This window comes from Tenrec ecaudatus, chromosome X (assembly GCF_050624435.1).
Source record: "Tenrec ecaudatus isolate mTenEca1 chromosome X, mTenEca1.hap1, whole genome shotgun sequence".
Taxonomy (NCBI): Eukaryota; Metazoa; Chordata; class Mammalia; order Afrosoricida; family Tenrecidae; genus Tenrec; species Tenrec ecaudatus.
The window spans coordinates 104,065,299-104,092,305 of record NC_134548.1 but is presented as its reverse complement, the minus strand read 5'-3'; the positions used below and the strand labels follow the sequence as shown (position 1 = coordinate 104,092,305).

Genomic DNA, 27,007 nt, shown 5'->3' with positions numbered 1-27,007 from the left:
TCATATGGCTCCCTGTGAAACATTTTCCCCTTTATCTTCAGCTAGTGGAAGTGCTAATGAAACTTTCATGAAATAAATGTTATTTCTGTCTGGCCTTGCTTTGCATTTCCAATATCCCTGGGAATGGACCTGCTCAGTACATTAGGAGATATGATAAGAGACCCAGCAAAATCTGATTTTCAAAGCTGGTTAAAGTGATTCTGCATTCGAATTGACAGTGCAAAATGAAAGAGGATAATAATCTTTTCCAACAGTTTAATTAGCACTTCATTTTTTTACCCTGAATGTCAAAGGAACGATTTTTCTTTTCCTTTATGCAAATAATATAAAGACGACGAAATCAAGCACTTGAGTCAAAAAGCTCTAGCGACACTGACCGTTGCTATTTATTTTTTTAATTAAGGTGTCACAGTGTTCAAGGCCTCACAGGCACACATACTAGCTGACAATGCACACAATGCTGAAAGTGACAGAGGTGCTGCTCGCATCCTGAGATCCTCACCTTGCGTCTGGTTTGCAGACAGCACAGGATTTGAAGAAAGGGATAGAACTGAGTCATCTTGTATTTTAATTGTTTTGATATGAATTTAGAAATGACTTACAGTAGATAGAGCTCTTTCTATTAGCGCTAATCTCTGATATCTGGTTATAATGGAAACTTCTAAACATGACTATTATCTGGAATGCCTTATTCAAGATAGCTTCATTTACCTTTTTTCTTTTTTGAAAGATCAGGGTGGGCCAGAATAAAGCAAAACAAGTTTGAAGATGATTATCTTATTAGGAATCTGAGGAAAACAAACAGTTGTTTACAGATACATATTTCTTTGAATAATTAATGAATTCGGGATGTGCTTTAACTTTCTGCAAGACTTTGCTTAGACAAAGTTGACTATGCCTTTCTAAATATTTTCACCAACAATTAAATTACGTATATATTTGTTTCTTTCTTTTTTAGAATTTATTTTATTGGGGGTTCTTACAGCTCTTATCACAATCCATACATATATCCATTGTGTCAAACACATCTGTACATATGTTGTCATCACCTTTTCCAAAGCATTTTCTTTCTACTGGAGCCCCTGGCATCAGCTCATCTTTTTCATTTTGAAAATTGTTTGAATTTTCCAAGCCTGTAACACCCTCAAAAGAATATGAATTTGTATGATAATGACTTTAAATGATGTTGACTTTTAAAGAAAAAAATTTAAGAAGAAAAATATAAATAGAAAACAAAACATTAATATGATAATTTTAGACTCGTGATTTATTTTTACTTTGGTTTAGCTGGAATAAGTCATTGCTTTAATATTTTTGCACTTCTTCCAAAGATCAATTCCTCGTAGTAAACATGAAATAAAAGCAAATATTAAAACTCTTATTTCTAGTGGTAGCAATGTGGTATTGTTATCACTGGAAGAGATTGCTTTAGGAAATTGTGTATGACTGGAAAAAAGAGGCTTAATTTGAAATTATTACATTAGGGTTCAGGATCAATATGTGTATACATGCTTCTTCTTGTTTGGTAGTGTGTCTCCACCATTGGTGGCTTCTTCATCGACCAATTATATTAGGTCTAAATTCTAACACAGCTTTATTCTTTCTGGTCCCTCCGCTATAGCTCCTCAGCTGAGAAGGACAATTTCGGTTCAAGCAAACTTTTATAGTAGTATAAAATGAATTTGGACTGTCATTGGAATAATTCAAATTGTGTTGGTCAATTATAAAACCAACCAAAAATCTCTAAAACTTAAAAACCATCAGAGGGCTTAAAAAAGTTTGAGGGAAAATTCAATTACATATGGAGCTAATTCTATTTCTAATATTTATTTATTACATGTCTGATAATTTGGATAATCCTATAACCTATATTGTTGCTTTTCTTGATTATCTATATGCAGATGGAGTTTTTTGGGTGCATATTTGACTATCACATTTCTAGGCTTTATTTTGGCAAGTAGCATATCTCAAGTAAAGCAATTAGCAGAGCTGGCGTTTGGCTCACTTATTTCAGGAAGAACAGCTGTCTGACTTCATTGTTAGCAATATAAACACCTCGGTGATGTGCTGCTCATTGCCACACAGTGATGGTGTCAAGTACTGCAAGATATTAGAGCAATGATTACCACACAAACCTCTTGTTTACTATCTACTTGATCTGTGCTCACATTTAAACTGTGTCCATTTCCTGAAATTACCTGCTCCTTTTATTTCTCATCAGAATGATTTCATTTTGGTGCATGCAAATATAATCAAATTCAGATAGACAAATCAGTCTTCATATCTTATAAATAAAAACCTGCTGGTTGAAGAAGTTATTTTGATTGTGCATTGAAGAGACTTTTACTGTTAAATAGATGGTGAAGAACACATGGTGGTAGAGGCTTAAAGCTGCGATAATAGTCTCTTTTACACAGTGAATTTTTCTGAAAATGTTCCATAGGCTCACACTTAGGAGTATAAGGTATTGGCAAAAAATGTTGTTTTTAATTGCAATATAGAAACAATAATGTATGACAGAAGAAAAAACGCCATAGAAATTTTTATGTACAGTTGCAGATTCTCTAAATTCCAAACAATATCTGTGATTTCTGATGTGGTAATCCTCAAAATAATTATATCTTTGAGTTTTACCGTAATCAAAAGACTTTATGAATATAAAGAGGAGTAGGTAATTTTCAGGAATATTAAATGTGTTAGCTTCTTCAGGAGTATGTGCATGAGTGCATTAAAAACAACCACCAGCAAAAACAATGAAGCCTCTTTCACAGGTAAAACAAATAATATGCATGATAAAATAATGTCTAGTGCACTGGTTTAATCTAACACACCTCAAAGATTGGGTACTACTTTGGGGTGCTAATCTGGTCAGCAGGTTGAGTCCACCTGCCATTTGCTCAGGGAGTTTTTCTTCTCCTGAAAAGAGGTACATTTTAGGAAACCCAGAGGGGCTGTTCTCTGTACAATAGGTTCACAATGATAAGGAACTGATTCCATAGTAGTGAGCTTGTTTGTTTGTTTTGGGCTTTGGGGGGGGGGTTCTAAAATATTTATATTTTGTGATTTGTTTGATTATGTCCTAATTCTTAGTTATATAGTAATTTTGCAAAACTGTACTTACATATAATGTTATAAAGAATATTTGTGCATAAAACTTGATGCCTATATTTTTTCAGCTTAGAAAAAATGAATCGTTGGATTTGACATAAGGTTCTATATAAGGTTTTATTCAAGCTTGATGCTGCCTTGGACTTGAGCTAATAATGCTAGCAAAGGAGCACACACGCGCACACACACACACACACACACACACACACACTAAACCAAACTGATTGACATGCAGTTGACTGTAACTCATGGCAACCCTAAATGACAGGGAAAGATCTTCCTCTGTGGATTTCTGAGACTGTAAAGCTTTATGGGAATGGAAAGCTTCATCTTAATCCCACAGAGCTACTGGTGGTTTCAAACTGTTGAACTTGAAGATAACAGCCCAGTGTAATACTTACGAGGCCACCAAGTCTCTTATATCTCCTGTGCAAATAGTGAGTATGTGAGATACTTTGCTTGTTTTTAACTTTTGTAAATTCAATAGTTTAATATCTGTATTTTTTATCTTATGTGTGTTTCCCTTCATGATAGATCTAAACATTTTTTGAGATTTTTTCACTCCTAATGAATTTGTAAGTAAGCTGAGAGAACAACTAAATATAATTAACAGAAATACCTGAGATGACTCATTTTTCTCTGAAGAATGAGTAACGGTATTAAATGGTAAAAGTTCATGAATAATTGTACACATTTATTGAATTATACATAAAAGTATATAGAATAGATAACTCAAGAATACTAGTGCACAATGGGTATAAATGTGCAATGAGGGGCTCCATTCATTACATTACTCAGGTAAATTAACGTGTGTTCAATGGAAGATTACGACACTCAAGATGGGGTGCAAGAAAGTCCTCACTTATTGACACTTATTCCTAATTGACACAATTCTTTGCCTTGCTCAACATTTCCCCTTTATGACAATAGTAGACAATCTACAATCTGACTATTTTGCAAATTAAGAGCATGTGTCTGACAGGAATGAATGGAAACACGTAAGTTTAAAGCAATACTACTGTGGCAACTCAGGTTATTAAGAAAGTTGGCAGATCATGGTTCTCAGTGTTGTAGCAGTTATGCACTGATATAATTTGGTAGCTGTGTAATGGTGTAATTTGGCCATTGAGCAATGATGTGGTCATCTAGCATTTTCATATATGGCTGACTCTTAAATAGTGCCCTGCATTTTGGAAACTACTTTCTTATTATTATTAAGTGATGAGTAGGTTTATTTATTCTTTATTTAAGTGAATTTTTCCTCTGTAAACGCATGGAGAAAGAAAAGAAATGATTAAACCCAAAATTCAAAACACAATACACACACATATTTAACATTTCAATATAGGTTGAGTGTATAGTATTTTATTTCTATGAACCCATTAGAAGTTTCTAATAATAATAATGTTTTCCTTAAAATAAAGAATTTATTAGCCTTTCATTTGCTTTATTATTTTTGGAGATTTATTAACAAAATTGTGATAATTTTGGCAGTGTCTTTAATATTATTCTTGTTATAGTGGAAATAGCAAGAGCCTAGAATTAGATAAAACCTTAGGTCTTTTATTACATAACCTTGAGCAATGAACTTTTCTTTTAATCCTAGACTGCCTTATTCATGAAACCAGCCTTAATGCAGCGCCTAAATCTTAGTAATATCTTTATAAATGGTAGAAATTATTATTACCATTATTAGCTATCAGAAACTGTCAAAGTAAGTATAGAAGAGGTAGTTAGCATAAAGATCAGCTTTGGGTTTTCTTCCATAAAAGGAAACAAAATGTATGTTTCTAAAATTCAAAAAAGAAAACACTTATAATTTTATTATTATAATATTTTAATTCATGCAGTTTTATTTTCCCTTAAACATTTACCATTAGTTGCTCTAGAATAGTATATTACATACAACATGCTATTTCTTTTCTTCTACTGCTATAGATACTAAAATAAAAGAACATCCTAATATAATAGGGCACTGGAACTCTTGGTTCTCTCTTGAATATGGGGCATTAATTCACTATGAAAGTACAGAAAAGTTATTCTAATTAAGAAGAATCATTGTGATAACTTACTCTTATTTTTAAATAATGCAGCTTTTTACATATCTGAGAACATGTGAGGAAAAGAGTATCACATTATTATAAAAAGCATTTTAATTAGATAGATGGATTCACTCCACTTACAAAATAGAAATTAGCAAACTGCTATAAAAACATGATTAAAATTAACTGGAATTAATATCCTCCTGCAAGCATGAATGATAAACCCATAGTTATATTTAACACCTTTCTCCTGAGGCACCATCATACTGAGTATTTGATTTTATTATCATCACCTTGAGTGGTGAGTAGGCTAAATGTCACCATCTCTATTTCTCAAATTGAAAAAAAAATCACAAATGACCAATAAACACACTGGGAATTGCTTAGGTGAATTATAATCAGATAATTCTAATGTATGTGATTCCCCTCTCCCGCCATATTATTTCCAGGACATGTTTCTTTCAGATGTGACCACACTAGGACGCTCTGCCAGTTATGATCTTCCAATGAAAATCAGGGTTTTCTTTGTAGTACTGTAACTGATCTTCAAATAAAAATGACTGCTTCCTTCCAACTATTTTTATACATAGAATTAGTAAATGAGTCTTTGATATATAAAACTGAAACAAATGAATATTGTAATTGCTATTTACTAAATTTGCCTACAAGTCTGGTGATCATGAAATTGAAGAATTTTACCAATGTCAGTCTTAAATTGATCACACACACCATTCATTTTACTTGAATCCACAATCAATTCTCCTGGAAGTAGCAATAAAGAAATCAAAGGACATATTGCATTAGGTAAATCTATTGTAAAAGACGTATTTTTAAGTGCCAAAGAGCAAGATATATCGCTTTGAAGGACTGAGGTTTGCCTGACTCAAACCAGGGGATTTTCTACTGCCTCATGTACAAGCATGTGAAAGTTGAATAATGAACAAAGAAGACCAGAGAACAATTGATACATTTGACTTAAGGCAATGGCAAGGAATATGTACAGTACAATGGGCTGTCAGCAGAAAAACAAATCTGTCTGGGAAGAAGTAGACCCAGAGTGCTGCTGAGAAGCAAGAATGCCAAGAAAAGGTCTGACATACGATGGATGTGTCCTCGTGAGAGGTCAGGCCGTAGAAAAGGACATCATGCTAGGTAGAGGTTCAAAAAAACAGGAAGACCCGGACCAGATGGATTGATTCAGTGGGTGCAAGGAGCTCAAACACAACAAATGCAGGGAGGTGCAATTGTTTCATCCTTTTGGACCGGACTCAAAGATACCTAACCACAACAAATGAATTTGCCTCACTTCTCTGCAGAATCTATATCCTGACCCTAGCTCAATTAGAGGGAGTCACACAGTACAGGCCCGTACAACTCGGCTGTGGTTTATAATTACATTTCAAACGTATAAAAACTATTGAATGTAGGCAAATGGTTTAGGCAGTTATAATGCTGCGCTGCTCCAGTGCTCACCAGAATAGCCCTATCCTACCCCTGTGCACCGAATCCAAGCTCACTCTTACTGAATATCAAATACCAGAGCTGGTAGATGTGAACACTGCAGCAAGAGTCATGGAATTCATTGGTTAACTGAACCCATTTTGTTATAGTGGCAGTTGATGGGGAAATCTCAGATAGGTAAGTTCCCCTTAGTCTTATTCTGTAGGAGCAAAGATCTGGCTCCTTCTTAATTTCTCTCAATTTCCTACTCCTGCATACTTTAACGACATGACTACTCCTCCTTGAACCCCTTGTATTTAAAATGTTCCCTCATTTCAGGTCAGTAATTGAACAGTATCATTTCATGGAATTTCACTGAATCAATAATGAGACATAGCAGAACACTATTCCCAAAATGTTTTTTGTGTCTCTTTATTTTTTTAACTTTGAAGCAATAGCATAATGATAATGATGAAAATGGCAAGTTCTTCGTGAAATTTTGAATTCTGTATGAGCTGAGGACATTCAAACTCTGCAAGACAGTATACTATTGACGACAGTGTTAAAACACTCTGAAGGTTTATATTGTACAGAATGTAGTTGTTGTTCTTTTTTTTAAGTTGTTCTTTCAATGCATGACTACATCCACCTACTACTAGACTATCAAACACTTTGATAAATCCTTAAATGACAAAAACGTACTGGAAAACAATAATAATTTATAATAACGTAATGTCAATTCTGACAGAAATTGCTTATTTATATTTATAAGTACATGTGATCATTTTAATTCAGCAAGGATAAAAACTTGAGTACATTTTAAATTAAACTGCATTCCCATCCTCACTTATTATAAGTCCGTGCACATTTTACAAATTTCGAAGACTGACTTATTAAACATGTTTGTTAAAACCTAACAGACATTCAGAAGATTGCATAGAAGTGATTAGCTGGATTATCTTCTACAAACTCAATGTACTCTTCTAACCTGGAACTCACAAGAATTAGAATATGACCAGACTTTAAAGTCCCTCACATGCTCCTTTTGTGTCATTAACCCAGGCTAGGAGTAAGCCTAGTCACGATTTCTAAAACCACAGAACACATAATTGTTCTGTAAACCATCACTTTAAAGAAGACTTTTTAAAAAGACATTGTTTTCTAAGACTTAACTAAATGAGAAGTTGAAATGAAATATCTGCTTCCATATTTTAGGTCATTCAAGTACTCAGAATATTTTATTCTGGAGTTAAAGACAGCAGGTAATATAAGAGGACCATTTAACAAATACTCTCTGATCCAAATTTATTATGATAATACGATGTTACATTTGGACCTATAGCAGGAGACTCTCATATTTGGTAGCAATCACAAACACTGCAACTGGTAGAATATGATCTAAGGGAGTATAGCATCAAGTAACAAAAAGAAGAGGATAAGGTAAATATTGTGGTCGACTGAGAAATTTTCAGAAGCAAAGAAAGCTAGTTGAGAAAATGTTCATGCATGTGAAAGACATTGGCTGGGCCTCCAGAGACACATAAAGAGAAGGAGGTGTTAGTTCAGCTTGAAACAAGCTCACAAACCTTTGAATACCTATGAACAAGGAATTCCATTGTTCAAGAAAAAAATTGTAGGATACAAAAGATTAGGAACCCTGACAACTGCCTATACAATTTTTAAAATAATTGTGAAAATATGTTGAAATATGTATCTCAAATTGAAACAGCTTAAATCCAAATGAATCTCATTGCCAATGAATCAATTGGGAAACAGAGACCCTATAAAGCAGAGTAGAACTGTCACTTTGGGTTTCCTACGTTGAAACCTCTTATTTCTATTATGGTGTAGTTGGTAGATTTGAACTAATTATCTCTCAATTAGCAGCCTAACCCCTGTCTGTCACTATACTACCAGACCTCCTGAAATGACTCTAAATGGTATAAAATCAAGATAAGTACCTGTCGGGACAGTATCCTCTCACTGTAATTGCTGATACTGTATACTGAACAAAGAACCTGAGAAGCTGGACTATATGCAAAAACAAGACTACATCATCAGAATTGGAGGGGGCACATTAACAACCAGTAATACGCAGATGCTACAACACTGCTTACTGAGAGAGCAATAAGGAGAGCCCTTAAAGAGCTAATGGGAGTTGACTGTATAATATATGTGATAATATACGAGTGGGCCTCAAATATTTCGTGGAAATTGTCAATCAATTCTATTGTTTCCTAACCTTCTAGGGTTTCTTTGTATGTAATATATACTAATAATACGCTATATATCTAACTGTTAAAATTTGAGCCCTTTTGAGTGGTGCATATGATCAAGAACCAATGCTTTTGTAAGAAAAAGTCTGTGGCACTAAATGCATTAGCAATAAACCAGGCTCCTGGCATTGGCAGAATACCAATGGAAATAGTTTCTGAAAAGCTGACACGGAGTTGACAGCGCTCACTTTTTTTCAAATGATTTCGGAGACAGTTATCAGATCAACCCATTGGAAGAGAGCCCTACTTGTGCCACATAAATAACATCATATCACATGCAAATTATCAATCAATCCCACACACCATTAAAATTCCACTGACTATCTTTCACAAACAGGCACCACAGTACATCTAAAGGGAGTTGCTCGATATCCAAGGCTCGAAAATGCTGCCTTTTGGGGATACAACAGTTCTGTGGATCAGCATTCCTTCCTTTGATGTTTCCTGCATTTGTCAGTATTTGGCCCATAGAGTCCTTCAATATTAAAATTTGAGACTTGAATTTTTTTGGTAATTCTTTCAGCTTGAGAAATGCTGAAAGTGACTGTAATGTTTGGTTTCCCCACTCCAAGTCTTTTTATGTATCACTTTAACACTGCATTATCCACTGGTGTCAAAGTGGTTACATGTTGGGTTGCTAACTGCAAGGTCAGCAGTTCAAAACCAAGAGCCACTCAACAAGAAGATATAAGATATTTAGTACTGTTTTTATACAGTTAAAATCTCAGAAACCTACAATGGCAGTTCTACCCTGTCCTAATAGGTCACTATGGGTTGAAACAACTTGATAGCAGTGTTTGAAATGATTTTAGTCTGGAGCTGTCCTTTGATACTTTCTGCTCAGATTATTTACTTCATCATTTATCTCAGTTATTTTGCCTTCTCTCTATTCAAAAGCAAGTTTCAGATTCTCTTCTGACATCCATTATGATCTTTTCTTTCTGTATTATAAATTGCAAGTTGTTTTTGTCAATTGCCTATAATGTTTTATTTTGAAATATGCTGGCAATCCTAAACATATATGTAAATAATCAATTGAGAAATCATTTGTTCAAAATTTAATTCTATTTGAGATACTGTACCAAGAGTGAGTTTTAGGGCAAATATAATAAAGTTCTTGTCATCATTGAATTCTGACTAAGGCAGTATTTTCCAAAGTGAGAAAAATCACCTTCCTGAAGACACTGAAACAATAAGTAGGGCCACAAAAGCATATATTAACACAGATACGGAAAACAAACAAACAAAAAAATCCCTTCATCGGCATCAAGTCAATACTGACTCATGGGACCCTGGAAAACTTACTGACGACTGGAAAACTTTATAAGAACAGAAAGCCTCATCTTTCGCTCACAGAGTGGCTGGTGAATTTGAACAGCTGAACTTGTGCATATAAGCTGAAACAGTAACTCACTATGCCTCCAATGTTCCATGCAATAGCAGATACCTAAACTTTATCTTGGACCACAGGCCAGAATACAAAAGGTCTTAATTGGCAGGAGGGAACTTTTTCTTTATTTAAAATTATTCATTACTTATTTATTTGGGGTTTTTTTTCCCTAGAAGGAGGACAGTAGGTCCTCCTTATTGTCTAAGAGATACAGATAGAAGGAAACAAGCCAAAAATAAATAAATAAATTTGAACGCAACATTGCATACAAGGGAGGTACCTCCCCAAACAGGAATTGTCTATTTTCAAAGCTATGTATTTTAATATATTTAAAACCAAACAACCTTATCACCTTCAAAGTACTCTCCTTTACACTTAATACATTTGTCAAATCTGTGATTCCATTCTTGGAAACATTTTTTCAAATTCATCTGTTTGGATAGCTGACGGTACCTCCCCGCCTCCCAACTTTTGTTTTAAACTTCACCTCTTCGATGTTATCAAATCCCCATCCTTGCAGGCTCTACTTCAATCACGGAAACAAAGAGAAGTGCATGGAGCGGGTCAGGTGAGTAAGGTGCATGGGGCAAGAGAGGCTATGCTGCTTTTTTGCCAAAGACTGGCACACTCAGATGGCTACCTGAGCAGCAGTGTTGTCTTGGTGGCAAAACAAGTCCACCTCCTGTCACAAATCAGGCCTTTGTTGTCACACAGCTACGCAATCTTTACAGAACTTCTAAATAGACACCTTGATTAACAGTCTGACCTGGTGGAAGGAACTCCAAATGCACTCCAAATCGCCATTTTTCTCCATTTGGGAAGTTGACATTCAGAATGAGGTTTGTCATCTACTGACATTTCCAGTTTTAAAAATGAGGTAACCATTCTGACACTTGAGTTTTCCCCCTAGAGCTGTGCTTGTAAGAGGCGTTCAACATCACCGCAATTTCTGTAGCATTTTCCTGGGCAGGAACCAAAATTTCACAGCCGCATGCTGTTCTCTTAAATCAGCCTTCACAAAAAGCACAGTTCGAGGGAAACTGCATTTATGAAAACATTCACTGTGACCACAGAGAACTTTCCCAGGCGACACCACTGGGTGTACTAACTCAGCAAGTTGCTCAATGCTTGCCCAGCAGGAACATTTCATGTGATTAAAGATTTGCCCAGTGGAACCTTTTTTTCTGATTGTGGGAGGTTACCCCCTTTTATGGTTAATTACTAATAAGGTTACAGTGCTACTTGAGCATGGTAAAAGGAGAAGTAGGAGTCTGTCCAAATAGGACTGGAGAGATTTTGGACTACTCGTAAAGGAAGTAGAAAATCTTTTATTTATTCAGCATTTATTTTTCTATACAGTTTTCATTATGTGAGCATGAATATCCATTGTATGTTTTTGACCACAAAAGAAGTGAAATTGTGTTTAATTACATGTAATAAGATGACTGTAGACAGCATCTGCAAACCTAGCATGCTTTTCCCAACACACAATGGTGTGATCTCAGGCCATTCCTTCGTCCTTCTGGGCCTGTTTCTCCAACTGTAAAATGATGAGTTTGGACTAAACGTCACCTTGGGTCTCTTTTAACAGGGACTAGATGATCTTTAATGCAACACTGAACTTTCTGAAAATACTCTTTTGCTTTACTTTCCTTCTTAAACTTTTAAATTCTGTGTTTTTATTTTCCTTTAATTATTTAATGGATTCCCTCCACCCCCATAGTACTGTCTCTAATTTGAGCTTTCATCTTATTTAATCTTGTTAGAAAGTTAGGGTGGATAAATAAATAGCTAATTAGTTATTACTGTGACTTGGAAATGGTCGCTCTTGCAAGGTGTAGTTCGTCATTAAAATTTCTAATCATTTATTTAATTAATTAGAAACTAACACTGTTTTTTAGGAAATTTAACCAGCCTTTATCTTGTAGGAATGCACTAATTTACCCACAGTGAAAATCATTTTGGATTTATGAAAAATCTTAGGATTAATAATGCCTTCAAATACATTAATATGATTTTCCCCCTTATTCGATGAAATGCTTTTAATTAAACTTTACTAACCCTTTTCACTTAATTCCTGCAACCAGCCTATTAAAACACTGGAGGTTTTAAATCAAACTGTGAAAATACTCAAATCTGTGTTCAAGTACTAGCCACTAAGGAGAGTGGGGTAAGCATTTTTCAAGCCTATCCAGAAAGCTAGCTATATTTTATAGGGTATGTATGAGTATGTGTGTCTCAATCAATAAAGATAAATTAATTGGGGTATATCAAGAGTATTTTCAATGTTTTAAATCTATTCAGTCTTTACAGAAACCATTGTTCTCTCTAGAGACTCATTGGCATGTCAGACATGAATGAAAAGGTGCAGAGATTTACAATATCACAAAGAATACAATGAACAGGGTAATAGTATTCTATTAATTTTACTGGCAATAAAATTACACTGTACTTTTTAATTCCGAACTTCATAAAGAATATGAGAAGATCTGTTCAGAAGGAAGTAATACACTCTCTTCCCTCACGCCTCATGCTGTCCTTCCCTTCTCCCTGCATAACCTACCTACCTTGTGCCTATCTACCTAACTAAATGCCCAAGCCAACCTCCCAAAATGAAAATAAATAAAACGCTCTATCACCCTTCAGGCAATGCTTCACAAACTTTTCCCACCCAAGTATCCTTAATGAAAGAGATGACTTAACACATACCTCGAGGAATTTGCTTCAAGTATGAAAGTTTTCATAAGACATCCATTTTATTTTAAGAATTCATGGGAATTTTACATGCAACCCAATAATATATATATATGTTTTAATGTAAAAATGATCTATTTTCCCCAGTATCTTTGAATTGCAAAGCTCTAGGAATACTTGATAAATTTGTGCCGCCGCTTTGCATTTGTCAAGACACATATAATTTCAGGAGTTTAGCCTTACAATGAATAAAATAAATGATAAATTATGCTTTTCAAGCAATTACATGTATTTCCTTCCTCAGATTTCCTTTCATGCTAAGTTTAATTTTTATTATTGTTACTGTTTATGTTCCTCGATAATTTTAATGCTTTGTAACCTCTAGGAGTGAACTAGAGTACACACATTTGCTATATCAGACAGAAATCATCCTTACTCTGTCAAAAAATTATATGGGTTCTAACAATGAAAAAAAAAACAGAAAAAAATTTGTCAAGCGATTGCTCTTTAAATGTTGTTACATGATTGAATTATAAACTGAAATAATGTAATCGTATCTGAAATCCTCCATTTTAATAAATAAATAAAAGAAGAGAAAGGGATCATATCACAAGAATAAAGGACATCATAATATATATGAATTATACAGTATTGATCTATTTTTATTTTCACCCTTTGACTGTGAATATATGAGGGACCTTCAAATTCCATTATCTTTCAATTCTGTTGCTCCATAAACTCTGTTAAGCTTCCACATGTATGGTGTAGGCAGTAATGAAAGTGACAGAATGTAATTCAAACAGGACCAAAATATATATTCAGCAAACAAGACATGATAGAATCAAATACAAAGAGAAAGTATTTAACTACAAATAAGACATAATTGGCTTAAGCTTTCACTATTTTGTTTCTTCCTTCAAATTGATTCAAAGGTATTTCTGCTAGGCTTTAATAACACAGAAAAAAAAAACAACCCAAAATCAAAAGAAAAGAAACCCACAGGATTCTGAACAGTGATTTGACAAATGACAGGCAGTTGTGTGAAAGGACAGGGCAGGTGAGACTTCAGGCCCACGATGCGGCATGAAATCGTACACACAGACAGGATTATTATAAAGGAATAAAAAGGGCTCAAGAGAAAATATGTCTGGGTAAAGTTCAATGAAAACTAGGAGGAAATGAAAGAGGGAAGCAAGCAGGTGGGATGTTTTCAAGAACATTTTGAGATGAGAAATCTAAGTCTGAATTTCATAAGGAAAGGAAATAACTAGCTAAAATAAATTGAGAACAGGGATTGCTATATCTCTACCAGTGATATAGTAAGGGGATTTTTAGCAACAGTTTTTTCCAACACACTGGCACAAAGAATGTGCAAAAGCAGAGATAATCAAATTACAACTAAAAAATGTAGCTTTTGAGACACGTAGGGAGAGCTAAGTGGGGGGCTTTTTAAATGAAAATATGGAAGGATTTAATGAAAGTGACCGTACAGATGTAGGAAATAAACAAATAGAATGGAAGATAACGCATACACTGGTAAGAATGGGAGAACTATAAAGTATCCTTATGATAATTTCCTTCTGGTAATAGTAAATGCTGCATCACCTGTAGCATAGCACTACAATTTACAGTGAACATGGTCATACGGTAGGCCAGAGTTCCCTAGTGCTCCACAGGGATTTCAATGGCCCAGTGGAGGGATGTTCGGAGATTGCCAAGCCTGTCTCCCAAGGTGCCTCTGGGTAGACGTCAATTGACAACCCTTCAGTTACCAGCTGAGCACATTAACCATCTGCAGCACCACACGGGAATCGCCTAGGCAGCAAACGCTGCTGGCAGTGGTGATGGTATTAGTTATGCTAACTCATTTAGTTGCCTTTTGTTGTTGGTCTTTGTTTGTTTGGGGTACGCTCATTTCCACTTCACTGGACAGGGAAAACAAAAACGGAGACATTTATAGTACTGTCTCAAAGTTGGGTACCTTGTAAATGTTCTCAAAAGCTCAAAGTCATTACCATCGAGTGATACCCATTTGAGAAACAGCCCAACAGCATTTCACATGTCTAAATTATAGCACACATTTTCTAAATATTGGTATTTGGGACATGTCAGTTTACCTGTCTCTAGTCACAAAGATGTATTCAAAAATGAAAAAAGCCAAGATACAAGTCTCAAGAAATGCAATATTCATAGAGTTGCTATTACATTTACAGTAAGTACAGTGATCCTATGATATCATAAAACTTTCTTTAAAATTGAAAAAAAAAAAAAGAAAAGGAAAGAGAGACCATCTCATCCTGATCCTGGAACCATGAAACAAGACAGAATTGAAAAATTGAGGGAGATATTTTGGGAGCTTGGTAGCAAATATCATACCACCTGGAAGAATATTGCACCACAAACAGGGTTTTATAGACACCCCCCACTCCCCTGTTTCAAATGATTCAACAAAGGTTTATATGGCTTATAATAAACTTGGGGAACTGGAATTACTGCAGTACAATTTAGAATATAAGATTTAGGGCAAGCTTTTATTATGCAAAGGGGAAAATGTGATTTCACGTTCAGAAATGTTTCCTTGATACTTTCATTTCCGAAACTCTTAGAGGAGTAGGCAATACTCTAGCTTTAATTCCTGACAAAGCTAATGACACACCTCCCAAGTTCAAACCTCAGAGCTCTCTCTTTTGCGCTATCTCATGACTTTCAGGGAGCCAAGTCCTGCTTGTACTCTCCAATAATACCTGAAAGATTACTAAATCAAGACCAAAATCCTGTGCATGACACATTACTGCTCCAGTCTCAGGGTCAACAATTCTCTTCCCCAGCCCCAAAACATTCTGCCTCTGTGCTGTGAATATGCTATTCTCCCTCAGAAAAGCAGGACTGTCCCATTACCCCCAATTATAAACATCATTATTCTCAAACTTCCCCTTTTTTGCTTCTTCCAGGAAGCCTTTACCTATCTGTCCCGCAAAAAGTAGATTCTCTCCCTTCAGAACATTAAAATTAATTCCAGCACACCTTGCAGTCATCCTTGGGATGGAAACTGTGAGTATGTATGTTTTTCTTGCTTTCTAGATATTAAACGCATTCAAGGGAGAACTGACTCAACATCATGTTGCTCTCACGGAAAGCTCCTCTCCGAGAGTTCTCTGGCAAACAATAATCACTTCAATCCCTCACAAACAGAATGAGTCAACACTACCTGATCAGAGATATAAAACTTTAAATAAACTACTGGTGTCAGAAAATAAGAATGAAACATAATTATCAAGCAGATCAACAAAAATTCAATGTATGATGAAGTAGAAGTTATTATAAACCACGTTTTTTTCCTTTAAAAAACAGAAAGAGTACTTTCACAATTAATAATGCTCACAGGTTCCATAATTAAACCATTAAAACACAGAACACTTAGGAAAGAGTCGCAAATCAATTACCTTTGCTTGCACTTTCAACATGCTCTAGTTCTTCAGGAAATTTCAGGATATCTCGGTATTTTTCCTCACAAATTTCGGCAAGAAAATGCAAAAGGGTTGTTTTCTGATCTGCTGATTTAGTATCTCTAATCTAAAAGGAAAGGAAAATACCAAAATTTTTGAGGAAGCAAAAATCAAGAAATTTTCTTCCAACAGGAAAAAATATGAATAAATTAAATATGCTATAACTATGGTTCAATAGTAATATTCTGAATTTTAAAATGAGCATATAATCAACAATAAATGTGATAAATTAAATTTACAGAAAATTTAAACATTATGACAAAATTAACTGTTCTTATAAAAGACCACTTATGTATTAATAGAGTAATCCAAGTTAACATGCCATTATGCAATCAATTTCTATATTCTTTGCTTTAATCACACATATAAATACATTCTTAAACTGTAGATTCAGTTGTGAAGCTATATTCACTTCTAGATAACTGTGATGTAAATTATTGTAAAAGAGTGATGACATTTTCCCCTGGTTTATACTATCATGACCATTAGAAACTCAAGATTTTTCTCATCCGGCGATATATAAGTGGAATCTAATCACACAGTAATGATGAAAATAAACTTTTTGTTGTCTCCATATCTTTAAGAAATGCCCCCTCCTCCCTCTCTCCATTTCTCTGCCACCCCGAGTGTGGTGGTGCTCCGACTTCACCATGTCGTCTCATAAGACTTTCAGGATCAAGAGATTCCTGGCCAAGAAACAGAAGCAGAATCGGCCCATTCCCCCAATGGATTCGAATGAAAACCGGTAATAAAATCAGGTACAACTCCAAGAGAAGACATTGGAGAAGAACCAAGCTGGGGCTGTAAGGAGCCCCCTGAAGGGTGGCACGCATGGCTGCATTTTCCCAGGCTCAAATTTTGTCCCCATCTGATGACTTGAACTTCTATTGGCAAATAATCTGGTTTATTCCTTGGGTTTTTTTTGCTTCCTAATCAAGTTTAACAATAAATGATGTAAGGCTGTTGGTGTGAAAAAAAAAAGAAATGTCAAAGTTAGACTGATTTTTTTAAAATAGAGGAAAAAATGTGTGCTCAGAATTTATAACTCTCATATGACACTAGAGTTACGTAGAAACAAAGCATGAGCATGATCAAACATAATGAGTTTTCTCATTCTATTTGGCTGTTTAAAATCTCTACTCTTTAGATGATGGGTTTGTCCACTGATATTAAAACGGATTTGGAGTATTTTAGCTCTGGTTATCATGGTTAAAATAAATGAGTATTGTTCACAATTAGGCTTATAAAAGGCTACAGATGATATTTACTGTAATTACACAGTTTTTTAATGTTTATTGTTTAAGTAAGAAAAATAAATAATATTTAAACTATGTACCATACTAAAACTGTATTGCACTACAGTTTTAAATACTTTGTATTTATATTACAATGGTAAAAACGACTTAAAATATATTTTTGTTTTAAAACTCAAAAGGAACAACCACTGAAGATACAATGATGAGAATTCAAGTGATCATGATTATTTCTTATAGAAATTTTAGATTTTCTTATCTTTTATAGGTAAACTACTTAAAATCTTGCATCATCAGGCTGATCCCACAAGCACTTTGAAATACCACATATTTGAAATGACACCTGGCAAGGACAAATTATAAGAACAAAAGCAATAGGACCTGAAAGGTAGTTTGTCTTAAGCAAGGCTTAGAGCCATAGATGATACAAGGGTTGGTTGATGTATGGGGCCGTTCCCTAAAAAGAATCCTTTTCCAGGGATTACTGGACTATAAGTTGGTAAAGTGTATTTTTTTTTTGCAGAGTATGATAGACATTCCAACTAATATTGCTATAGGAAAGAAAATTATTGATAACATATGAGTTCTATAGCTATAAAAAGAAAACTAAAAATAATATGTAACACAACAGAAAACCACAGGTAATATCTATGTAGGTATTCAGGACCAAAAAAGTATACAAGTATATAATGAATTATTAAAATAAAAAAATGTGTAGCTATTATCAGCACAGAAAAAAATGAGAAAAATAGCATTATAATATCATTTTCTTTTACTGTTCTTTAATGAATATATATATAGCTTTAATAAAAAATAACCATTCTGCTTTTGGCCTGCACACCTATGCATGTTTAATTTTTTAAAACAGCTTTATTTAGTAAAACATTTATTAATAATGAAACCAATGGACACTTTCATTTCTGTTAATAAATTTAGTAAAATTAATAGCTCCAAATCAAAGGAACAAGAAAAGATAGCATTTCAGAAGAATAAGTATCTACATATGTTTGTTGAGATCAGGATTGTAGGCAGAATGTGCATGAGCTTCCTGGACTATTAATATTTACCATAATCTTGGAAAAACACAGTTATGTGCTTGTTTTAACACCTTGGAGACACACCTTCCTTGGTGTAGAAGTCAAACTGCTAAATCTGTATTGCAACAATTATTTTTTTGAAAAACATCACACAGAGAAGGAACAAATCTGTTTGTGAAGAATTACAGACATACTTCTTGGGAAAAAGGAGGGCAAGACTTTATAAACTTCAGACATGTTATTAGGAGAGACTAATACCCATAAACAGTCAACATGCTTGGTGAAGAAGGCGACCAGGGGAAAACCAGGATAAAGGAAGATGCTCAAGGAGATGGATTGACATTGGGACTACAACAATGGGCTCAATATGAGAATAATTAATTGATTGAGAACAGGCCTTTTTTCCTACTGTTGAACATAAGTCTGATGAGTAAACCAACTCGATATAGCATATAACAACAGGAAATCATGAGGAAACACGTCATTGCCTTTATGCTTCTGTATGTGTACAGTACTTAGAGTATCTATAGGTGACTAAGGCTCAGTCTCAGTGGGAGTTATACCACAGACATTTCAAGATCTCTTCAACCCAGGAGTCAATTGCCTTCTTTACATTTCTGCCTAGACTATGCTTTCTCCACCAATCAAAAGCAATAGGCCAAGGCAAGAAAGAGAAATATTATTTATTTTCGAGAAGATATAAAAGAATGTACAAAATGGCTACCTTGTAGTCCTCGGCCATTCATAGACATTCAAATAAAATAGCAGTGAAAAAAACTGGATACAATTGGAAAAGCAAAATACATAAATAAATAAATAAATGAGTTATCAATGAATGCTAACAGTGAGATAGAGTAATTGGCTGCATTAAACAGCCAGGATTAAATCAACCACATAGGAAATTTCATTATTACCTGGCCAATAAATAGAACAGAAAAAGATTAACAACTGAATCTACACTAATTATATCTACTTCCTAGTGGAGACTCCAAACCCTAAGGTCAACAGCTTGAAATCCCCAGTTGTGCCACGGCAGTAAGGTTGGGGTTGATACTCCCTGAAAGGCTGACAGTCTCAGAGACCCACAGGGGGACTTTCAGCCTGTCCTACAGGGTTAGTATGAAGCAGACGGGCCTCAATGGCAGATCTTTACCTCTTGGTAGCATTCTCAAATTATACAGGAATATGAAATGCTTTTCCTAGAAAGGCCATTTATTTAAGTAGCCAATTCTGATGATTTCCCTTTTATTATAACAGATATTTTAAAGTAAATATATTTCGTATTTGTCATTTAAAATATCTTTCAACTACGGTAGTTAGGTACATAGCAATGGCGTTGAGTACCTAACAGATCTCGGAGGTTTTCAAATCCAAACACAAGCCTAGCCATCTGCTGCTTCCACCATGTCCTTGACACTGGGCCGTTGGAGTGCACAGAAGTTGCACGTAGCCAGAGAGCAGGAACAAGATTTTAAACATCTACATCAGCCACACTCCATTTTTCTGTGAAGGACCCCTTCTGTAGGTAATTTTCCCTTCTGCTGCGATTTGAGCCACTTTCTTCTTGTTCTGTCCTCAGTGGGAACTGAAAATAAATGGTCACTATCCTGTGTACAAGCTACACGCAGAGAAAGTTCCTTTCTCGTCTGTTCTGTTCTGTAACCTAAACAACTTCAATTAATTTCAACTCTACACATACAGTGATATTTTAGAGTTTAATTTTCTTCATGACCCTGTCGCTTTCACTGCCTTGGAAAGCATAGCATACAAACTCTTGGTTGGGGTTATAAGTCCCTTTTTTGAGCTGGCTCTTGCTGTCCTCCTGCTGTTTTCTGAAGCATAACAATTGTGCCAGTCTGAGTAAAACTGGGCATACTATGCAAGATCATACCACTTTGCTTTGGCTCGTGATTTTCTCTTCATCGATGCACTACCTTTTTCTCCCTTTATTTTTTTCTCTCAGCTACCTGAATACCTATTGGCATTGCAAGACTATTTAATTGCCACCGCATTTCTAAAGATTTTTATGGTATCATTAGATTACTCCTCCATCAAATTCCCTTCACCATAAACATTTCAGTGTGTATCTAGATATCGATCGATGTATCTCTACATCCATCTAGCTATAGCAATATCTACATCCCTGGCAGCACCACCATTACCAACTTCAGCTGCTCACCGAAACATTGGTGGTTCGAACCCAAAGGCTGTTTCAGGGAAGAAAGCTTTGGCAGTGTGCTCCTGTAAATATGTACAGCCTCGGGAATTGTACACATTAGTTCTACTCTATTCTGTGGAGTTGTAATGAGTGGAATCAACTGGCAGATAATGGCTTAGTGTTTTTGTTATACGAACACACACACACACACACACACACACATAGGGGACTATAAAGAGTTCATAAAAATGTAATGAAAAGATAATGGAATTTCTCCACAAACTTTTAAAAGTCCCTCGGACACACGTGCATGGGCACACACATACACATGCAAAAGTTTCAAAAAGTTTGTGGCGAAAGCCCGCTATGGTTCAATTACATTTTTCCATCAACTTCCTTAAGCTTCCTTGTATGCATACACAACACAGCCACATACACATTCATATACACAAGGGGGGGTTCACAAAAGTACAGAAGGGAGTAAAGGCACCATTTATTCCTGCAATTCTAGCAGCTGTTTGGCTAACTTGTGTGCAGTTGAAGCGATAGACCCTTGGCTGCCTTGGTACTCTGTCACTTGGAATTCCTCTCAGTGTTACACAGCCATATGTTGAGTCCTTGCAACAGGGAAGCTGCTGACAGCTGAATGAGTTGAAGTGGACCAGTTCAGAGAAGCGGGTCTGCGACCTCCCTTAGTCTAAGATTGTGATAAAAACAACCCACAATTCCACCCACTGACATTGAGTCGATTCCATCTCAGGGTGAACGCGTAGGCCAGAATAATATTGCCCCATTGTGTCCTCAAGGCTGTAAACCATTAGGGGCGCAGAAAGCCTTATCTTTCTCCCAAAGAGCACTGTTGGGTTTAAACTGGTAAACTTGGATTAGTAGTTCAACATGTAACCCAGTATACCTGAAGGGCTCAATATGACTTTAAAAAAAAAGCGAGTAGAGGCATTTTCATGTTCAGGATGATCCTTCATGAGCATGTGTTAGCTCCGACACCATGAAATTTATCTATGTTTTCAACTCTAATGCTTATTAAGGAGCCGTGTTACCCCATTGGTTAAACACTCAGCTGCTAAGGCAAATGCTAGTAGGCCAAACCCACCAGCTGTTCTGACGGAGAAAGATGAGGCAGTCTGCTTTCATGAAGATGTTTATCCCTGGAAACTGTATGGAGCAGTTCTGTTCAATTCAATTATATATCAGCGTCCGTCTGATCCTTGGAGGTTGGCCCCCTGTGAAGGGCACTTTCCGGGGGTAAAGTAGCTTGGTAATTATCTACAGCTTTTGTGGACCTTCTCATAAATTCTGTACACACAAAAGGTAGACATACCAATGTTTTTTCGAGGATTAGTATCAAGTTTAAACTAGAGAGGAAGAGGATTTATCTAGCATTTTGTGTCATCTGAAGGTCAGACATGCTGTGAACACTCTCAATTGATTTCTTAGGAAAATGAAGAGATTTGCATCATAATTTAAGACCTACTTATCCCAAAGGAGAGAGGGAAACAGCAGCCTCCATGCTGTGTAGAATCCTGATACTATGTCCATAATTCTTCTAAGGGATCCCTCATGGTTCACCTACAACTGTATTGAAAGTATACTTCAGTAGTGCAACAGTGTGTCTTGTCTCCTAAGTATGATCCGAGGGATGGACTAGGCAAACTCGTGGATCAAGCATGCCTTCCAGAGCTAATTTAAGGTGAAAATGCACTTCTTATCTGTAAACCTGATGAGTTTAAACGATACTGACTGAGAAATTTTCAAACGCGGTTCAAAATCTTCCGTTGTGGCGACTGGGTCTCAGTACTGTCAATAAAAGATTTGTGCTTCTAATGCATTTACCCTGTCCTCATTTTCAAGCTAAATCATATTAGCTCTGAGGAGACCAATGCCTTGAACCATCTCCTAAACAAACAGTTTACAGGTAAATACCTGCAGAAATCAGAACACAGTATAAAGAAAAAGCAAAGAAAGGACAGGTTAACCCTGGCTACGACACAGCCAATATTGTGTTTCCTGTATCATAGTGCATTTCCTGTATCAGGCATTTTGTGTTGTCCTGTATCCAGATGGGGTGAAAGGCCAAAACTGAGAATGTGGCTAGGTTCATGCACAGCCATGCATATTACGGGGGTGGAGGGGGGAGCAGATAAACCTCCCGGCTCTGCCTAAAGCCATGTCACTTGCAGAGTGGAACAGGAGCTGATCAGAACGAGTAAAGGAGCTGCAGAAAGAAGCAAAACACGAGGAGGAGCACCAGGTTTTCCTGCACCGCTTGCCCCAGATTGTACTCTATTAGCACATTAGAGTGGGCTGTAGTATATTTGTCAGAAGCAAAAACAGATGTTATGGTCTTTGTACAAATGCCTCAGCCAGCTTGTCAATAAGTCCAGTACTTGGAATAACGCAGAAATACCGAATTCATCTGTTTCAAAGAAACAGATCTAACACAGAGCAACACTACATAATACACATATTCAATGGCTTGTCCTTGAAAAAACGTGAGATATTAAAATGCAGCAAAGGGATCGAGTGGAGTCCTTGGAATAAAACCATCTAAAGTACTAATACAAATAGATAAATCTACTTTTCTTTTTTTGGTAAAAATTTTCCCGAATCATGACATTTTTTTACTATTATATTTGTATATTCATGGAACAGTTAATATTTAAGCAATCATGAATGCTCCAGTGAGTATATCAAAACAGCTACTACTGCTTGTCAGTCTTGATACAGCACATGAATTCTAATGTGAGTCTCCTTTATTTAAACAAAATTAAGTTCTGTACTCTCTGCCAAGGGTTGTTTACAAATTATTGTTTTCTTCAACACTACCTCACACTGCAATAACATTGAGGAAGATAATGTATTTTTAAGGATTGCAATTACCATAAAGACATTAGCTCTCTAGCTACGACCCAGACAGGTTTTATACGTGCTCTCCTGGCTTTATTTCTAAATCTGTCACCAAAAAAAATACTTTTCTGGACACTACATGGCTAGGGCTGACAATAATTCAGCCCAATGTATTTTAAAGTGGGAAAATATCTTAATTCTTTATTTAGGATTAATTGTGCCATTTCCACACTCTTGATTTGGGTATTATAAGGGTATTTCCAACCAAAAAGTGAATAGATAACATCAATTGTATAAAAGTCAAGCAATTTGAGAGTTTTACACTTGGTAGTTTAATTTATGGTAGCAATCTGTGGCAGAAGAGCTTAAACTAGAAACCCTGACAACAATAAATGGAATAAGTATTCATCTCAATTGCCACCTTCAGACCCAGCAGGGAATTAGTGATGATGGTTTTCTGGCAGAAGACAAATTCTGCTTTTCTTCCCTCTCTGACCCAACCTCTCAGCATTTTTGCATCCAGATATACTCTTACAAACAGAATACCTTTGATATACATAAACATGAAGGAACCAGAATCAGGAGTAGTAAATCAACAACCATTTGTACTTATTTTTGGAAAGGTCAGAAGAGAGGGATGAAATATATTTTCATTTGAGAGGAAAGTTGATCTGATTCCAAATGGTTTTAGTTAATCAATATGTCTACAATGAGCTTACCCAATAGAAATTCTTCTGAGAAGACTATTAACAAAGATCAAATTATTGTAATTTGGCATATACTAGCATGCATCTCTGCAAGCTGTTAAATGGTCTCTTCTCAGAAATGGCTTAAGCACTTCAGGAAAACCTTCAACTTTTGTTTCTGTCATGAACTATTTATATAGCACAATTATATTTTATATGAATATTGAGAAGAGAGCAGTCTAGGACTTTTAATGTACTTAGATTTAAATATCATCACCTTTCACCCAAGGGGTACACAGAACTAATCTTATTGTGTATGTACATTGTAAAAGAAAATGGTATTTGATTATTACTGTTAGTGAGCTTAGGTACTTAATTTCTTTTTTATGTTCAAGACAAATAAGTAGCTAATATAAAGTTAGAATCAAGCATTGAGAAGCAGCTCCTTAGGCATGATATAACTATGCTGATGCCTGTAGGTACACACACTCATGTTCAGATGTATACTATTCCACCACAAAACCAGAATTTCCATTATCGATACTATTCAGCAATAAAATGATTTTGTGATACATTTATAACTTTTGAATGGAAGATTTGTGCCAGCCCTGCATCACGATTTCTATTTCCCCAAAAACATGTGTTCAATTTGTGTCTCTGTATCACATTTTGGTAATTCTTACAATATGTCACACATTTTCATAATGTTTACACACCATTAATAAGCTACAATGCAGTGTAAATTCATATCCATTGGGAAGTCAAAATACTTATATAACTTGCTTTATTACAATATTCCCTTTATTGTCCTGGTCTCAAAATATATTGAAAACTCAATATAATCACATTAATATTACCAGTTAATATCAAATTCCTATTCACCATAAATGTATTTTACTTCCAAAATAATATCAACAAACTGACAAAAATTCTGTAGTGAAGATTTAAGTAGACAACGAGATGAGAGCCCTGACCTTTTTCCTATATGGCATGAAAAAGAAACACTGGAAGATTAAAAAATATCTGAAAGGTCAAGCTGTGTTTAAGAAAAATTCTTGGAATCCTGTTTGCAAAAGTCTTCAAATAGACTCTATTATACCTTTTTACTTCCAACATTACACATTTCAGATATAATGGAAAGACCAAGATACTTGCTTAAAAGTTAAGACTGAGCCCCTTACCCTACCATCAGTGACGCACCAGATAGCTTATCATTTCTTCTATTAGGCTTTTTGAGTCCTAAAGGGATTACTCATACTCAATATTAAACGGTGACTTTCTTTCATTTTTTCAATGTGAAATATCTCATGGCATCTTCCAGTAAAGATAAAATATTATCTTTATTTTTCCCAATTAATTATTCAAGAAGGGTCATGCAGTGGTCAAGTTATATTAAAATTATATTATATTTCAAAACACATACTAAATAAATTTATCAAAATTTAACATATAATAAAGTTAGAATATGTGTGTGTGTAGGTAGTCTGTGAAATGCAATTTTAAAAAATATCTTGGTTGTAATTGTGTGTCATCAACCTGATTCCAATTCCTAGTGTCCCTAGTAATACAGTAGAAATTCCCCATAAAATTGTTTTGGCTGCAATCTTCAATGAAGCAGACTGTTTGATATTTTGTCTTGTTTTTCCCACAGAATAATTCTGTGGATTTTATCTGACAACCTGGGATACTTAAAGTTACCCTACAGTCCGCAAAGGAAAGATCGTATTTCCAGTGTCCATATTACAGAAATGGAAGGGTGGGGGAGGCGAGCTAGAGGAAGGGAACAAGGGAGGAAAGAAAGAAAGACAAGAAAAAAGAACGGAAGGGCTTTCAGTATATTCAAGAGATGTAAATCTAAGAGTTGGTTTGAAGGAGAAAATCAAGCTATATTGTAAATGGAATGGGTCTTTTCCTTGCCAAAGAAATGGTTAGAATAGGTTACCATCTACTACAGTATTTTAAAATTTTTCACTTAGTTAAGAAGCATTTATGAGCAATATAACTCATTGTCTGTATATGTCATTATCTACATGTTGTTCTTCTCCTTCATCCCTCTTTCCGTCTTCCCATTTCCTTCTGTATCTCGCAAACAGTTCATAAGCTCCTCAAGTACAAAAGATGTATTTTTATTTGCTCCATCTGTATGAAGTCTCCAGTACAGGTTTCCACAGGAAATAAAGGTTCAGTAATTGTGTCCAACTTGATGGAAAGTATACGTATATGTATATAGACCTGGTACCAAGATCCTAATTGTGATTTTTTTTACATACTTTCTATCCAGACTTTGGGGAGCCAAGAGGTGTGCTATAGACTACTGGGACTTCATGCTCGGTCCATTTGAGGTGCCCCAAATCCTTCACAGGCCACAACAGAAGGACTCATTGTGGAAGGCCCACTACGCAAAGTGGGCTAAACGTAAACTGACCTGCATCGGAGTTAAGGAACTGACATTCTCCCTTAGACTTAAGGTTGAAATGATCTAATGGGGGAAGGAGCAGATGACTGCTATCCTAATGTTATGGAAATGGTGGTCTTCGGACGTTGACTAGCAT

General features: G+C 35.5%; 1 protein-coding gene across 2 annotated transcripts in view; it reads right to left on the bottom strand.

The window, feature by feature from the left end:
* The window catches only part of DIAPH2 (diaphanous related formin 2), a 925,981-nt gene that overhangs the window by 461,301 nt on the left and 437,673 nt on the right, over positions 1-27,007 (bottom strand). For both annotated transcript variants that reach the window (XM_075539526.1, XM_075539525.1), the window contains one exon: positions 16,394-16,523. In XM_075539526.1, coding sequence (XP_075395641.1) covers positions 16,394-16,523 — 130 coding nt within the window. The remainder of the gene's footprint in view (positions 1-16,393; positions 16,524-27,007) is intronic.